The sequence below is a fragment of the Haliaeetus leucocephalus genome, unplaced genomic scaffold, assembly GCF_000737465.1.
Source record: "Haliaeetus leucocephalus isolate CR32 unplaced genomic scaffold, Haliaeetus_leucocephalus-4.0 Scaffold932, whole genome shotgun sequence".
In the NCBI taxonomy this organism is placed as follows: domain Eukaryota; kingdom Metazoa; phylum Chordata; class Aves; order Accipitriformes; family Accipitridae; genus Haliaeetus; species Haliaeetus leucocephalus.
In genome coordinates, this window is record NW_010973368.1 from 2,024,400 (window position 1) to 2,042,266 (window position 17,867).

Here is a 17,867-nt window from a genome sequence, read left to right on the forward strand (position 1 = left end):
TTTTGAGACCTACAGGTTAAAAGAACAAGTATCATCTTTGTTTCATGACTGACTAGTGTTGCAGAAGCATCCAGTCACTTGGGATTGATGGCAAAACTTCACTGGATTATGAACTGGTTAATTTTTATCTACGTAGAGATTAAGAGAATGCATGAACATTTTATAAATAGGCATGCATACACATATGTATATGCATTTTAAAACATAATGAGGCATCAGAATTTCCTGAGATTTTGCTGTTTTTATTGGGAAATGAGACAAAATTGAATTATCAAACATGAATGTTTATTTACAAATGAAAGCAGAATGCATATAACCTTCATATAGATACACAAAAGATGTCTCCTTTGTGGCCATATTTAATCTAAAACCTTGTGAGCATAATACAAATCACAATCTTCAACTAAATTATCAGGAAAATTTTGTCCGTCAAATTTTACGCCTTCCCCTTCTCTAATCTTGAAAGCAGTCTTAATAATGATTTTACTCAAGGCTGTACCATCATTTAAATGTTATGGCTCAGCACCCATTCAGTGTAAGAACAAACATGACAGTTTTAAGACACAAGTCCAAACAAACTATAGACAACCAAATGAAACTGAAAACAGTAAGACCAGATATTGCATGTAGGTCTATGTACAGCAAGACATGGGGTAAAGTGAGAGTAAGTGGCACAAGAACAGTTACAGGGAAAGCAGATCTATTACTCTGCATATATATGTCATGGATTATGAAGAAGGAACTCTTGCTAATTACCCAGAAGAAATTCTGAAATTCTTTTATCATGGGGCACCTTAAGTCTATGCTAAGGCACCTTTTTTCCTTTCACTGCACATCGGTGAGCCCCGTTCCCCACAGGGCCACGTGAATCCTGTCTTCCAAACTGCACAGGCATGAGGCACTTGCTGAGGAGTGTCGCGGTTTGCCTGCAGAGGAAGAGACTTTGCTTGTAAGAGCCAAGTCTCAACCAACAGAAAAAATGGCAACACAAATGGAATTGCTCACTTCCAAAAGTAAATGGACAGATTAAACAGTTGATAATTTTAATTATGTACCACGAAAACTTGCCACGTCCTTACCTAAATTTTGCAAGCTCAGGTTCCCTGAAAATATGCAAATACTAGCTTTTCTAACACTGAGCATTTCTTCTTCGAAGATATGCAAAGCAAGCACGAGGGTTCAAAAATTCAGCTCTAAGAGTAATTTTGAACCACAAAAGCCAACAGTTTTCACACAGGTTCACAGTTCAAGCCAATACACTGTCCTTCACGATTTCAGTTACAGTTCTCAATTCAGGAAGGTGTTATAAAGCTCAATTGACACTTTACACTTCAGATGATATTATTTCACACAGGAATGTGATCATTATTTCTGATACTCTAAATCACAGGTTTTTAGTGAAGTCTGCAATAGACACAACAGTATGGCAGGAATATGCCAATGTAGCATAATGTGACCCACAGAATACTTCTACAATGTGTGGGAAAAAGAGAAGAAAAATTAGCAATATACTCGGACTCTGGGGATGCATCAGGATAGACAGACATTTTGGTACCGTAGTGCCTTTTTTTTTCATCTTCAGTCTCATTTTAGCAAGGCTTGTAGAAGTATTATGAGTTCCTAAGTGTGAGGCAGGCCAGCAGGACTAGAAAAGAGAGGGATCTATGTACAGATACTTCTGAAGTACAAGTGCTAGCAGACTTTCCTCAGTGTTCAGGTGGAAGTTACTGTTCCTGTAGTGGGGGCAGAAGAGAAAAGGTGGCTGTACTGCAGTTTGCAAGATCAGTCTCTGAAACGGGCAGTGCAGGTGGGTCTCTACTAAGAAACAACATTCTTGAAGGTAGCAAGCATGCATGGGTCCTAGTTGCTTCTGCTCCGCCTAGTATGAAGTGCCTACAAGAAACCAAAGAGTGGGGCAGATAGCTGTGGGGGCAAATAACATCTTCATCTACTGCTTCTGCTTGCCTCAGAGCACTTAAAGCAGAGCCAAAGTCTGGTCTTTTGATACCACAGGAATTTATGCCTCCAGTAAGTGGAAATGAACCTCCGCTTCATAACTGCTCACTGGGAAAAGGGATTTTTGGCATGACTGACCATGTCACACTTCCCTGGTCGGCAATTTCATTGAAGGATTCAGGCGCGGGGTAGCCAAGTATTTGTATCTTGTATAACACTTATTTGGCAGCCTTTTGCTAGGTCTCCTCAGCCCAGCTGGAAGAGCACACATCCAGCTGGGCCCCAGGAACGGGTGATGATTGCTGGTGAGTGCCAGAGGCGGGTGCTCGCCTGCAGGACTGGCAATCCTGCAAGTCTCCTTCCCTGACCTGTTGGCAATTAGAAGCAGCAGGGTATCATCTGCAGCCAGCTGGGAGAGCCAGGCCTCAAGAGCACTGCTGTCGTCTCTCAAGCACTTGTTACCACCACAGACAGCAGATGGATAGAGGCAGGACAAAGGAGAGTGCTAGCAAATTCCTTAATAGATGAACGATCACTGCTATCAAAACCAGGAACCCTCCAGCTTCTGCATGTTTGCTGACAACTCCACACTCACCCAGCTCCTGCTTAGTCTTGGCTGTTCTCCCACCTACTCCACCCAGGGCTGACAAGTTTTGCGCAGCTTTATAACCTAATCCCACTAATGTATGAGTCAGGGTGTTGCTTATTAAAAAAAAGGTGTGTGGTCATACAGAGAATTATAGGTACAAGAGAGCGGTAAGGTGGTGCTGAGAAAAAGACAGGAATAGTTATTAAGCTATTGGGCTGTGTAAAGGTGGAGGTACTTGCTCCTTCCCAAACCGAATTCAACATAAATAATCAAATAACTCAGCAGAAGAAATGGAGTCTCAAATGATCAATGACAATTGTGTTTTGCATTTTCCCAGGACCATCTATGTCTAAGGAAGGCTAACAGCACTTTAGACTGTAACTTATTCAAGTATTGAGTTATAAAACTGGAAAGCAGGACACTACTACCCTTTCTATTTCAGGGAAGTTAACCAATGACTGAGAAAGCAACAGGTTTCTTGACTGAGTGCCTACCAAAAAAGCCAACTGTAACCCAGAACATTTACTGTTAAAATTATGAGCCCATGAAAATCCAAGTTTATAAGAACAAAGTTGTTTACAGACTCAAAATAACAGCATCCATCATTTTAATGCTGTAACTCCAAATTAAGACAGTGCAGATGGGCATAATTTTCCATTCTTAATATGAGACATAACACCATGTGTCTTTAATATAAATGCAATGTATACATTCAGCTAGACCGTCGGTTTATTCTTACATTTCATATTCAAACCTAAGTCATTATCAAAGAAGAAGCAAGTGAATACAAATGCAGTAAAGATGATGATGATACAAAAATTGGTCATTTAACATAACCTAACCTCTTATTTGTAAGATCTAAAAAGAATGAAAAGTTCTCTCTATTAATGGTTTCAGTTAATCCTGTATCCAAACATTTTCCCCAATAAACATCAGATTATTTTTATGTTGGCTATAAAGCTGTCACTCCTCAATAAACAGATATGCTCCTGGTGGGTTTACCTCTGTTGTCAAAGATCTGTCAATTCATGCATCATCTCATAAGCGAAACCAGAGAAGCTCGGACGCACGGCTCCTAGTGAATCCAGCTGAGCAGAGGTTGCTCACCACCTGAGCAGATTCATGCCGCTGCAGCCCCCGTGCAATTGGCAGCAACTGGATGCTCCCAACACAAGTTCACAAAAGCCCTGAAGTTAATACTCCTGCCTCCCTTTAATAGAAAGCTATGTGACCTTTAATGCTCTGCTCGACTGAGCCTTCCTTTAGTGAGTCTCAATTAAATTTTATGTTTTGTGGCTCCCATTTTCTTGTAAGACAAGAAAAGAGTTCAAGGGATGGATCCTTCTTTGAAGAACTTAATTCCCTGTGGAGAAAATTTATTTCCATCTAAAGAGCCACTCAAAGTTTGGGGGAAGGGAGCTTTTGTAGGGCCTTTTTTTCTGTGTTTTTTTGGTGAAGAAACTTCCAGTATTTTGTGAAGATAAAGGAGTCTTCAGATTCTTTGAAAGAACAGTGTTCTATTAGTGGTTAGAATGGAAATATTTCCTCTGTCCTTTTCATTATAATGAGGAGAAAATCAGAGGGAACATTAAAGAAATCCTGGCCGCTGTTTGTGATGAAGAAGCTTTCCATAAAATCATCAGATTACTACCGTGATACTGTAGTAACATAATACTGGTTCATTTTCAGTAAGAGGCACTGCAGCAAATTAAACATTTGCATATGTAGTCATAAGTACCTCCTAGGCTGATTCTGCATACTTAACGTCAACAAGGTCAAAAATTTAAAGCATTAGGAAGTGCCTTGCCTGAACTGGGCTCTGACATTCTAGCTCGCTGTAGTTACTATTATTGAAAATATATGTACAAATGAGCATAAGCACTATTCCCAAATGTAAACATTTTCAGGAGCAGGCCATTAGTAACATTTCTTTTCCCACTATGTTCCTTTATTTAATTAGTTTGTTTTGTAGTCAACTTAACATAAAATCACATATGCCAGCAGGGAATTCCGAGTACTGGAGAGAGATGCCTAGACTCTTTATAGTCAGTGTACACTGAATTAGGTATTTCAGAAAATCAGTCTAAAAATGCCACACTCCGATGGGGGCATTTCATATAGCCAATATGAAATAAACATGGGGCATGAATGAATTTCTTGTACCCTTCTCCCAGATTTCCACACCTGAATCTGAACACCTCATAAATTGTAAATTGTTTTTGTTGCTTGGTATCTAAACGTGAAGCCTTTTCTTGGTGCCCTCTTCTGCATATTTTTGTGGTCACCCAAGAAGGGGGTTATCAGGATTCAAGGTTTCCATTAACTAAAATACTTCACAGTCACCTCTCTCACTTCTCTCACAAGTGGCATAATCACCATGCTCCAGAAAGTGGGCAACTTGTGCAGATGGGAATGCAAGACTCATGGAGTCAGGACAGGTTTTTCAGGGTCAGTTTTTTATTTTTAGCCAAAATTTAAGATTATATTGTATCTGAGATTCTTCATCTCCTTTTTTCCTAGTGCTTACTACTGATGACTGTTTAAATGTGACCTTCTGCCTCTGTCTAACTTCCTGGAGAAAAATAGGTATTCATAGCATTTGCTTTTTGTTTAGATCAGTATTTACTGCTTTTGCAACAGGCAAGTAAAACTCTGTATTAGCTCTAGTCCGACAGAAATTTAGTGCAATCCACTGCTAAATTGTGATTTAAATCTATAAATTCATGTAATCATCTTTTCCAGCTTACAGAGTCATGCCTTAATATAAATATAAAAAAATATTCTGGTTTGATTCCACTATTGGGGCACAAGCATTCTACAGAAAAAAACCCCAACCCAACAATCTTTGTCTCTCCTTTCTGAAGTTCATTCACAGATGACTACTGTGCTTAGACCCTCCATTGTTTCTCCACAGTCAAACAGTTTTTGTGTGTTAGGTAGCACACTGTTTGAACACTGGTAAAATAATAGTGGAGTCAAATCCATAGACTAAGTGAAAGCTATGTCTCTGAGAAACACTTGAAAAGCACAACATGTAAAACAGTTGAAACATAGAGTATTTGTTTCCTTCTCCCCCTCCCCCAAATAGTAAGGGAACTATATTTTGAATGGTACATTGAAGTTTGCAGTGTCCTGCTACTAATTATACATGTGGGTTGTACAAATATCCAGGAACACAATATAATCATACAGGCAATAAAATAAGACAAAAAATCAATTAACTTGGAAGCTGTCTCTTGATTTAGACTCGTTCTCCAGATACATCTACCCATTCTTAATTTTACATTTTGTGACTAGTTCAACAAAATGTGTGTACCAGTGAGTCTGGATGAGATAAATAGCATTTTCATGATCACTGACTTAAATATTGAAACTAGTTCTGTATTTAAAAATAGATTGACATGACTGCAAATATTAATATTTTCCTATTGCAAAACCCATAGTTTTCTTTTGAGAAGCAATAAAAATTAACATATACTCAGCTTAGAAAACCCCAGAAGCCACAAGTTATCATTTTTTAGAAATCTTTTTAGCTTTTAAGCTTTTTAATGCCTTGTAGTGATAATGCACAACATTAGTCTTTCATAAAAAATAAATTTACTACTGATAAGGGCAAACGTGACAACTTCCTCCCTCAACACCTTAATGAAACTTCTCTACATCTCCCTATTTTAGCAACTGAAACCATCCAGTTCTACATCTACATACTTATGTAGTGTAGCTTAGCTAAACCTCACTGCAAGAAACAAAACTGGTCTAGTTCTTCATTTTCACTGCTCTTCTCACCTCTGTTTTTCCAGTACATCTTGTGGACACAAGAAGTCTGTGCCTCACTGCACCTATGCTGCCTTCATACGTGGCATCTGTGCCACTATATATAAGAACAGTTCCATTTTGATGAATATATGGATAAAAAATGGGTTGGTGTTATATTTACAAAGTTCCGATGGAAAGCCTGCCAGCTACTCAAAACTGGGATTTACTAATTAGAGTTACCTTGATTAAAGGCTAGCTCCTGAAGAGCTCCTGTGGATAACAGGCTTAACTTTAAGCATGTGATCAGTCCCATTACTTTCAGTGGCTTTAACTGGACTGCTCATAAAATTAAGCATGTATTTAAATGCCTTTCTGGATCAGAGCCCAAGTCTCTTAGAGGAGTTCAGGCTCGGAGCAGTGGTACCTTCTGAAGCCGGTACGATTCAGGTGACTAAGGACCATAAACCCTTTTCCATAATCTGTCAAACTGAAAAGCTGTGGAATTTTGCTCACACAGGTCCTGGAAACACTGTCTACCCCAGCTAACTGGGAATGCCAGTTCATCAGAGCTTGTACCAAGTACTTCACTGAACTGGTAATGGCTCAGGCTGAGCTAGTTCGGAAAACCAGGACAAGAAGAGCCAAGAGCCTAGATACTGCACCACACTGATGCGGCCATCCTGCTCCCAGTACTGAAGCAGCGTTTGCCCCCGGTGTCTCTACACAGCTGTGCATTCTGGTCTTTAAACATATCCTAATAGCAAAACTTGGTACTGTGAGTGTAAGTAATGCTAAGACTTCAAATTGTGCTTGTTATGTAAGACTACATGTTTGCTAAATTCTGGCAATTGCAAAAAAGGCTGGAATATAAGGAGGATCTAATGTCTGGAAAATGGGTGATTAAAAAAGGTCACATAAAATTGACAATTTTAAAAACATATACTCTTACCCTTCTCGTTGGAAAATAGTCCTAAAACAGTCCCCCAGGCTCTTGTAACCGGTCGGATCAGTTTTCCCTCTTTGAATTTGGAACCTAAAAAAAATACAATTTACATCACAGCATGAGAAGTCAGGGATTTTAAGTCACTTTAACTTTCCAATTATTATATAAAAGAAGTTTTAAAGGTTTTTTTACGTATCTGATTCATTATTATATACTGTTCCTGATATACTTATTAACACTATTTTCATAGAAGCTGTTAAACTAAGGAAAAATAGAGCTTTAGTAGTAACTTTTTTTGTAGTTTATGGAACTCACAGTATAGCTATCACCTTTGACATTTACACCTCTTTCTAGTTGTTTGAAAAATAAGCTGTTAACCCTGTGCCTGATCCAAAGCCCATTGAAACTAATGGGATTCTTTGAGTCAAACCCTGTTTTTGAAAATCTGAAATGGAATACTATCATGTGTTTCACTACGAAATGAATCCACTGTGCAGTTTATTTCTTTTTATATCTGACACAATTACAATAAAAATCAACCAGAGACATGACCAGAAATTAGAGCACTATTCATTTTCCATAATTTAATAATAAGATGAACAATAAAAGCAAGCAATGAATTATTTTAATTAAAACCTTGTTTTCTCTATTCACATTTGGACAACAATAAAGGTTTCAACAGGAAGCTTGTGGCCTTGAAAGGAAAATCAAGATTATGATTTAAGATTGTAAACATCTTATTATTTATGGTTTATGGCTAGAAACAGTGAGTTTAACAAACTATATTATTTTACTAAGTATCTCAGTTAGATTACCCTATTTTTTGCAGTTTTAAAACTGCAGCCAACACATTCAACTAAACAGTATGGAGAAATTTTGAATACATTTTTAGCAATAAAACTTCTATTTACACTGCTACTTACTATATAACACTTAAAAACCCCCAGAATATTGATGTTAGCAATTCCAGTCTACCATAGCCCACTATCAGGCAATCACTAAGTTGGCTTTATCACTAAGTTCAATAATAATTCTACACAACAAACAGTGCTCAACCGTTTCAAGGAATAACTGACACTAAAGTGAAGTATGTCATGTGCCACAGGTATGTTGCCGTTCTGAGAAACATCTATTGTTACGTATTCTAATCATGATGCTGAATCTCATTAATACATACCAAACAAAGGTATTTTTACCTCAATGTTAAACAGCAATGTCCTCTCTCTACAGAATTCAGTCAGGTCAAATCAGGGTTTGTATTGCGGCAAAAGGCATTAATTGTTCTGAACATCAGTATTTCCTAAGCTGTGTTCTATGCTAACACATCTAACATTTTATTCATTTTGAGCAAAAAATTTCCAGTGATGTAATACCATTCTGGGCAATTATGAAGGCAAGCCCACACCTTTTTTGAAAACAGTTAGAAGGAAACACTGAGCCCCTCCATAGTCCTAATAAAAGTAGTTCAGGCACATCTGGGATCTCTATCTGGGGTAACCTCTTTTATTAGCATGAGAACTTGCTGCCAAGTTGGCAGAGAGGAGAATGCTATTCAATAGGCTTACACTCAAATAAGAGCTGATGCATAACATTTTGTCTGAAAAGAACCCTTGGGAAGGCTAATAGTTGAAAAAAATGCCTCAATGCCATCACACAAAGTCCAACAGTAATATCGGCTACAGAAGCTTTTACGTTGTGGCAATCAAGCAATCAAAATTATAACAGAAAGTAGATTCTATGCACTTTTTACTATATTTAAGACTTGATTATTTCTAGCTCTCAGTTCAAAACCAAAAATGGCTTTCTTTTGCTTAAAGAAATCTTGCAAAAACTCACCAGTAAATAACTTTTCCCAAGTATTTAAAAAATAAAGCTTTCTTAACGCAAACTCTTTTCCTCAAGTTTCAAGATTTGGCCCACTTGTAAACTCAGAACAAAGCATCACTGTTTCCAAAACATCCTCTGAATAACGCGCCTTCCCTCTCTTTCACCCTGCAAATGCTCAAGCATGTCCTACTAGCATGTGTGTAAGGCTCCCCGCTAAGTCGTGCACGCACAACTCTGTAGAACCGGGGCTTTAATCCCAGACTCACTGTGAATCTCAACAACATGGTGAACACACTTATATAATTCTGTTTTACAGTTAACACAGTGTCGACTTCTCAACTAAATTTAAATGATTTAATAAAAGTACATCTTTGATAGCAATAATGAAACTCATAGCAGAAGAAATGCGGTAACACTGTATGTAATTTATGTGTATTGGATGAAGGCTAACTTTTTGCTAAAAAAGTTAAATCAAAGGAGGTTTACATTTATTTCAGTTTTTTGTTTTACTGTAGATAAGACCTTAGTATTAAATGAGTCCGTTTGTAACACTGAGTCACACAAATAACATATTCCTTCCTTTAGGGTTTTTGGATCCATTCCTCCCCTAGTAAATCTTTTTTATAGCTTTAACAGCGATCCTAAAATACATGCCAATTATGTGCTTCAACCTAGATCTGCGAATTGGGTTCTTTGATTCAGAATTGCTTGCCTCAATAAAATAATGTGTAACTTTTTAATGAACTAGCTAATTGATCAGCAGTACTTGTTATAAGAAGCTTAGGGAAGAGCTGAAAAAATGTATGTTTGTTTTTCTGGAGGCAGCAGCCTGTACTAGCACTTTTAATAATACAGAAGAGTGAAAGCATTCACTTCAAAAAACAACCTGGCCTGTTTTTAATGATTGTTTAGAGGAATGAACACAACCGGGGGATACATAATGGCTTTCTCTGCTTCAAATCCATTCCTTTCTAAGAGCATTATAAAACCACTGAATTTCATGCATTTTTGAAAGCTGGATGCCTGCCTTGTATATTATTAGCTTTGCTAGAACAAAAAAGATAAATTCTCCTGTAAATATAATCAGAGCATTAACTTCTGATCTAATTTATTATTTTGAAGTCTGAAAAGAAGAACGTGCAGGCAGCATTCAGAGACACGGCGAACAGACGTGTGGGCAGAGAGGCTTGTCCAGGACTGGGATGAACGACCTGCTACACTGCTAGCACACAACAAGTGTCAGAAGTCACCGGACACTTCAGCGTGTTACATGTTCACCGAGAGGGAGCTTTATCGCTCTAAAAATGACCATCAGGCTAACTTTCCTCCCCCCATTTTCCTGCTTCTTGGCTTTTTGGCCAAAACGCTGTGGTACCGAGCACTCCCCCCCGGGAATGCTCCCGGAGCTGTGGGAGGCACTTGGGCCCCCAGGTTCCCTCTTCGTACCCGGGACCGCCCCGGCACCTCCTGCCTGCCTGCTCGGCTCCTCCTCGCAGTTCCCACCTCCTGCTCCCACGCCACGGGGGACCTCACAGTCCCCCTTTCTGCCTCATAGCAGCAGCCCACGGGGCTTGGTCTTCTATGCCCTGTTTGACTGAACAGGACCTTTGCAGGAGCTTTGTTTGATACAAAAGTGTCCTGGTGTTGTTTAAGAAGAGAACATCAGTGTCCTTCCCTGTTCACCCCAGAAGAGACGTGGTTGGGATCTCCCAAAGCGGAAAGCGTGTAAAACCATTTGAGGTTTTGGGGTCTGTTCAAAAGGCAATAACTTCATTGAAAACCCTGCATGATCTAAACTGATGAAAATATTTTAACTTACCCACACTAATCAGCACTACAACTACTACTTGTGAAATGAATAAACCTAAATTATTCTTATTCTGATAGCATGAGAGAGAGCATTTTTTATGGTTATAACAGTCCTTGATCAATAACTCTCAACGGGCTCAGCCTGAAATCCCACAATGCAGAAGGTGCTTGAGTCCTTTCATCAATTCTCCGAACCACTTTCCATGTAACAAGTGAGACATATTGTGGAGCAATGACTCTACATAAACACACGTATCTGTATCCAATGCCTAACATACAGTTCTTGTTGGTTTTATAATAGCCAGTATTTTATTCCAAGTTTTATAAAATCCTCAGTCCACAGGATGCTTTCCTGCCCCCCTTCCTATTGCAAAAGTCCTCTAAGTAGTCTTTTCTAACACAGTCAATATCTATTGGAGAACAAGCATATGCGTGTGCTTTCTGGGGGAAAAAAAAAAAAAAGAAAAAGAAAAGAAATATTTTTTCTCTCTCCCTCTATCAGTTGCTAAATTTTTTGTTCAGGCTTGCTGAACACCTCCTCAAAGTTGTCTTGTGGATGTCTGCCACTACAGTATCCAGGCATTTAGTGTTTAAAGTCTGTTCACCACAATGTTGACTAGCAATCCTCCCTCTTATTTACTGATCTGGGCTGGAGAAAGATTTCTAATTCATGCTGAAATTGTTTTAGTCATCTTAAAACCTAAAAGGAAGAAACCAGTATTTTCATATCTAGATTCAAGTAGATAGTGAGCAGTTAAATTCCAGTTATGTAGGACAACCGCAATGTGATGTGGAGCAGACTAGACTCACCAAATTCTTGCCACTGGGTTTGCAAAGACTATACCCTCCTGCGTAAATGCCAGAATTTCTTGCTGCTTTTATGCAGTGCTGCTGACTAGTTCCTCAACCACAAAGTTCAGAGGGAAAGAAAAACACTGACTCAGAGAACCAGGCTTTATACTATGTTGCAGTGCTTGCCAACAAGTGGCAGTCTTAGCTGTATTTTCCTTCTCTTCACATGTCTTACTAGGATTTTATCATATGTTCTACTCTATTTTGAACAAAGCTCCTAACATTTCCCTCCATGATTGGGACTTAGGCAGCATCAAAGCAAATAATCTCAGGTACCGAGGTATTTAGATGCTACAAAGAAGAGAGTTACGTGGCATAACAAGAAACCAAATTAAATTATCTGTGCAATGTTAAATTTAAAACAACTATTAAATAAATGTACAGCCTTTGTAAAACTGCAGAGAACATTTACAGCTTTTTTGCACTTTGAGTAATTCCCACGATTCCAGACACTCCTAGCTGTAGTTACTCCTACCAGCATAAGTTGATAAAAAATGTATAGTCTGAAGCTTTATATAAATATACAATATTTAACAGTTCACATGCTTAAAATAAAAAATAACTCCATTATAATTTAAAAAGATTTTGATTTGCTAACTTAAACATTTATTCAGGTGTTACTACTAGTTAGTGCTATCTACTGATGCTTAGATTTCATGCAAAACTTTGCACGGCAAAATGGACCTTGATAATATAATTTATTTCACTTTTTGGCTCAAGTTCTTTGAGTTGCTTATGTTACTTACAGGATAATAACTAAATTGAGAGTATAATTCTGTCACTTATTTTAACAGTAAATCATATGAGTTGTTGAAGAACTGAATATTAGATTTCAAAACAAAAAACCTAATTATTTTAAGCCAAAGATATAAATTTTGCTAGTGCAGGAGTCATATTTTAAGTATTATAGTATTGCTATGATGATGATTAAACTGCAAAAAACCATATAAGAATACAATAAAGTAGTAACATAGAGAACAGGCGAACAACAGAACTTACTCCAATCATTCTCCATAGCAGACATAGATTTGCCTCCATCTAATCACAGAACTTTTCATATGGTTCATTCGTACTTCACAAGTAATAAACCAGAATCATGGGTAGAGAAGTATTACCAAAAATAATTTCAAAATTAATCTAAATGAATTACACTTTATTGGAACTCATGATGTTTGTTAGTTTATTTACCTCTATGACTTTTGGAGGAATGTGGGTTTTTTTGAGGAAGAAAGGAATAGTAATAATGGAAATAATTGTAGATGTACGCTGAAAACTCAAAATTCTCTGCAGAGATGACTTCTATGTGAGTTAGAACATCAACTACCAGGTATGATGGTCAAATAAAGAATTTCCAAACACAAACTGATGAATTCTCACATTTACCGAAGTATTTATCAAACACTACAACTCATAAATTTGTCCATTCCACACCTGACCTCTGCGTTATTGCAATCCTGATCTGCTGTTCTGTCCTCTCCCTGTCTGACTGGTTATCCAGCAATTTGTACTTTGCGTCTGACAGAAAAATCTCAGAAACTGCCATGAAATGTAAGTAGGGCAAAAGGAGGAAACATTACCAGTGGATGAGAAAGAAGCAAAGACTTACCTGCACCTGAATAAGGACTACATTCACAGTAAAAGTTAGAGCTAGATCAACAACAGATATAGCAATTTACAGCAGAATTTAGAGGGAACAGATTGGCTATTCTGATCAAAATTTGAATCCAGTAAGATCATCATCAGTTGCCACCTCCCTTTAGGTTAGCTAAAAGCAATTTATCTAAACCCTCATAAAACAACTGGTCTAAATACTTTCAGCCTTGATGATGAGAAATTCCCATGCATGGCTTACTCTGAGCTTACAATTTTTTGAAAATATTTTCCCTGAACAAACTGCATCATTGAATAGAGAAACAGCAAAGTCCTAAACAGCTTAGGTGTTACGGTAGAAAGACAAAACAGCTTAGGTGTTTCACTGGTACTCTCTGAATGAACTGGTCAGTTCTGTGAATGTGGTCTTATTCTTAGACCAGACAAAAGTACACTAATCAGAAAAATAACTTAATCTTTCCCATACTTCCTATTCCTTTTATGGATGACTTTCCTCTATCTCTTGCTTTTATATTCAAGCTAAGCAGCACATTGTTCCCTTAGAACTATCAGTGGTAAAAAGAAAGCAGTACTATATATACCAAGAGAGTAATAAAGTGTTTTAGAAATGAAAGCGGTATGTTGTCAGCTACTAATGAAGAACTATTCCACTTTTTAATCCTGCAGTAATTTTTCCATTATGTGCATGGGACAAACACACAGTAGCTATAATGTCAGAAAGAAATTTTCCTTTACATGTAGTTTTAAAAGAGAATATTTAGCAAAAATAAACTTGATCAGAAGCAGGTCAAATTAACCCATGTAACTGTTTCATGCAAATCTACTCTGGTAACTTTGCTAATGAATAACAAAAATAACCAGTCACAGCAGTTGCATACAAATAATTTAATGCCTTCCCAAAAAAGAAATACAGCAGAAACTAAGTTCAAACTGTAAATATTTTAAATATTCTAATTCCATCAGTGAGTGTGTGTGCGGACGGGGAGTTCAAACAACAACAACTTCAGTGAAAACTACTATTTTTTCATTCCACGCTAAAAACTGCTCAGAGAAACATCATGCATGCTAATAGCTATGATGTTATGCAACTTCCCTTTTATTTCAAGGATGGCAATACTGAGAACACTTGCATGTTTAATAGCAAGGTGAAACTATGGCATGAGGCTCTGCGTGGGTCTCCTCCCCACCATGTGCACACGCACAGCCCAGCGTTTCCTACCTGCAAGCCCCAGCCTCCCAGTCCTGTTACGTCCTTGTGTTTCTGGGGTCCCAGACACAACTGGCAGCTGCGGGCTTCTGCGAGCTCCTCGCATAGTACTAGCCTTTCCTCTCAGCTATGGACCTGCAAACAGCACACATTTTTCTTATCCTTTAGAAGTTGCTGTAACGTTCTTCTGCGTAAAAAGCCTATCTGCAAGCCTGGCCAGAGCAGGAATGGCTCCGCTGACCTCTCTGCCTGTGCCGGGGATAGCTTGGAGGTACAATTCTGCCTTTGAAACTTTGCTTTGGCTGCCTGGGTACAACTTAAGATGACAGTGATGATCGTAAAGGGACCGCTGTATTTGAAAGATCACACAGTATTTTGTGTGAAAGATCATGCAGTACGTGTGATCTTATGAAGGTAAGATCAACTAGGAGTGCTGACTGTAAAAGTGATAGGTGAATTTAAACACTGCTTGTGTTCATTGTTTACATCTTCTTGTGTATAAAGCACCTAGTTATGCTGGTGAAAGAATCTGCAGAAACCAGTAATGGTAAAAACAGCATTTTGTTTTTTACAGTGATAGTTTATTTCTGAAACTTCTTGTAATCTCTATTTCCTACGTAAAAACAACCCGCCCAAATCTATGGATTTTTTTGCCCCTTATCTAAACTGGAGAAATCATTGAAAATGGCACCATAAGGAACAATTTTGTATTGTCAGAGGTGATGGAGCTATTTTTATGATTTTAAATACGGGTCGTCACTTGTGGCCTAATACATCAACAGGTGAAGTCTGGTTTTCATTGGTTTTGGATAAAGTCTTGTATGTTTTCCTTCAAAACAGCTTATAGAGAAACAACAGACAAAGTGATGAGGAATATAAACTAATGACTAGAAGAGACTTCACAAGAAATCAGATATTAAATTATATTATATGAAGGGGCCAGTATCTAGTCTTGATCAGGGAAAAATGAGAATGTGGTTTGGCTGATTTCAGTGTGTAACATGTACCTGCTTAAAAACTGTCCAGTTTCTTATCTCAGTTTAACTTCTATTACAAAAATGTATATCTTCTCTTCACCTCTCTCTGCTGGACTAGACAGAGCCCGTAGAGCCAATTCTTGTGTCCTGTGACACTACTGTGATCTATGAATCCATTACTGAGTGTCTGCAAACTAGAGCCTTTGAAAAATTTAAATATAAGTATGAAAATTTCATCTACCAGTTAATTGATACCAGATTAGAGGAATAATTTTTCTGCCTTTCAAAAGTAAGGGTATTCTCCATTACTTCAAAAAGATGCAAAGGCAAATCTCAATGCAGCTTTGTATAATAAAACATGTATCTGATAAGCCACAGCAAGGCTTCAAATGAGCAATTACTATAGGTCATTACTGGACAATACCTGAAACGCAAACAGTAAGCATTGTTTTAAAACTCTTCCAGTTTAGGAAAATTTAATTAAGATCTATATTGCGCAGGAAAAAGTCACTTTTTTCTTCAACAATTCCTATAGAAAGGGCTAAGTACTTCTACACAGTTTTCTCAACAAAGCTTCGATTTCAATGTCCCCTATGGTAACCACACAGCACTTTTCCTTCTGAGAAGGCAGGAAAATCATTGCGGCTTTCTGGCAAGAAGATTTTGGGGGAGGATTTTTTGGAGGGTTGTTCAATAGTTTCCAGTATTCATTAGCATTTTAAATTCTTTGATGAGATCAATCCCAACATAGCTTAGTGTATTCAGATTTTTTTGTGGGGGGTATTAAAATGATTTAGCATCAAAAATTTGCAAACTGCAACGAAATATACATTACACTTGCTCCCTACGGTCAAAGTAGGAAAGATAACCAAAAATATCTTTTCTCCCAAAGGAAAGAAATGATCAAATACAGAAATCCAAATCCATTTTCAGTGGAAAATAGCCAAAATCAAATTGTGAGTTGCTGAAAGAAGCGTTAGTTTTGAGTGTTCACTCAATCTCCTATGCTTGTGCTGGAAAATTTTTAAAAGGGAAACAACTTCATTAATGTGGCTGAGATTTTTAAAATACTGGAAGGGATACAACCAGACTTACTCTACTGAAAAGTACAGCTAATTCTCTGCATGTGAAAACCTTAACTCACATGCCCTTTCATATTAACAGACAAACCATTTTAAATTACTAATAGCTAATATACATAACATGGGCATTACCTACTACGTATATGCTGCTTCCATGTAAAAATGACTTTTTTCTATTAAATTGTATGGCTAAGTGACAGAAAATGTACACCCTTAAGGCAGCATTACCTTTTGAAATGAAACTAGTAAAATGAGGAAATTCTGAGTTAAAGACTGAAACTCAACTCTTACCCACCCAGCTGTGCCCCAATATTACAGCTTATATGGAATTCATTATCAGCCAGTGCTGAGCGACCTCAGCAATTCTTAAAGTACAGTAGGGCATAACAAGGCAAGTTAAGGATGAAATTTCCTCTGAAGCGCTATGACTTACTCTGCTGTGGTAACTTAAAGTAAAACTAGTAAAATATTGAAACACTCTTGCTTTCTGTAATACAATTTATCCTAAATAGTACACTTCCCTCTGTAAAAAGCAAAACAAAAATGTAATCCCATAACTTTAAGGGAAGTTTGCTGTGTGTTGAAATGGTAGCTTGCCAGTCTCCTTCAGAGTCCACAGATACATAACCACACTTTCAGCAAATTTTTGTATAACATTAAAAATTTATCCTAGGAAGTGAAGTGAAATCTTTGACACCTGGGAATATACCCTATTAATTCACCGTATGAAGATATTACAAAAATAAAGAAGATGAGTTCTCACAAAGTCAATGTAGTGAAAAAACAGCAGCTATTTTCAGACTTCAGTAGATTTATCTTAATTTTTCTAATAACTCTTATACTATTAAGAGTTAACAACAAAAAATAACGCTGAACAAAACTCAGGAGAATCTAGAATCCAGGTTGTACACTGTGGTCAGAAGACTAATTTTGAGTACACAAAACTGTGAATCACAGTTGCTACAAAGCTGTCAGGATACTATTTTTTTGCAGAACTAAAAAGCCCCACCCAATGAGATTATTTTTCTTATTTGTAAATACATTTTCAAAACTACCAAAGTTCAACTTCAAGTATTTTATGGCCCAGTTTTAAACACCAGAAAATAAGACTTAATGCTGTAATGGAAACACTAACAGGCTCTTGACAACAGCCGTGCAAGGCTGCACCTTTATATCACAACACACTCTCCCAGCTGAAAAAACTCACCAGTTACCCAGGATTATGTGGAAAAAAGAGCGTTGTTATTTTAGGAAAGAC

At 37.6% G+C, this 17,867-nt stretch overlaps 1 protein-coding gene across 1 annotated transcript in view; it reads right to left on the minus strand.

Moving 5' to 3' along the window:
• The window catches only part of SLC25A21 (solute carrier family 25 (mitochondrial oxoadipate carrier), member 21), a 262,933-nt gene that overhangs the window by 61,865 nt on the left and 183,201 nt on the right, over positions 1-17,867 (minus strand). The window contains exon 3 of the mRNA XM_010583667.1: positions 7,251-7,334. Within this exon, the coding sequence (XP_010581969.1) occupies positions 7,251-7,334 (84 nt within the window). The remainder of the gene's footprint in view (positions 1-7,250; positions 7,335-17,867) is intronic.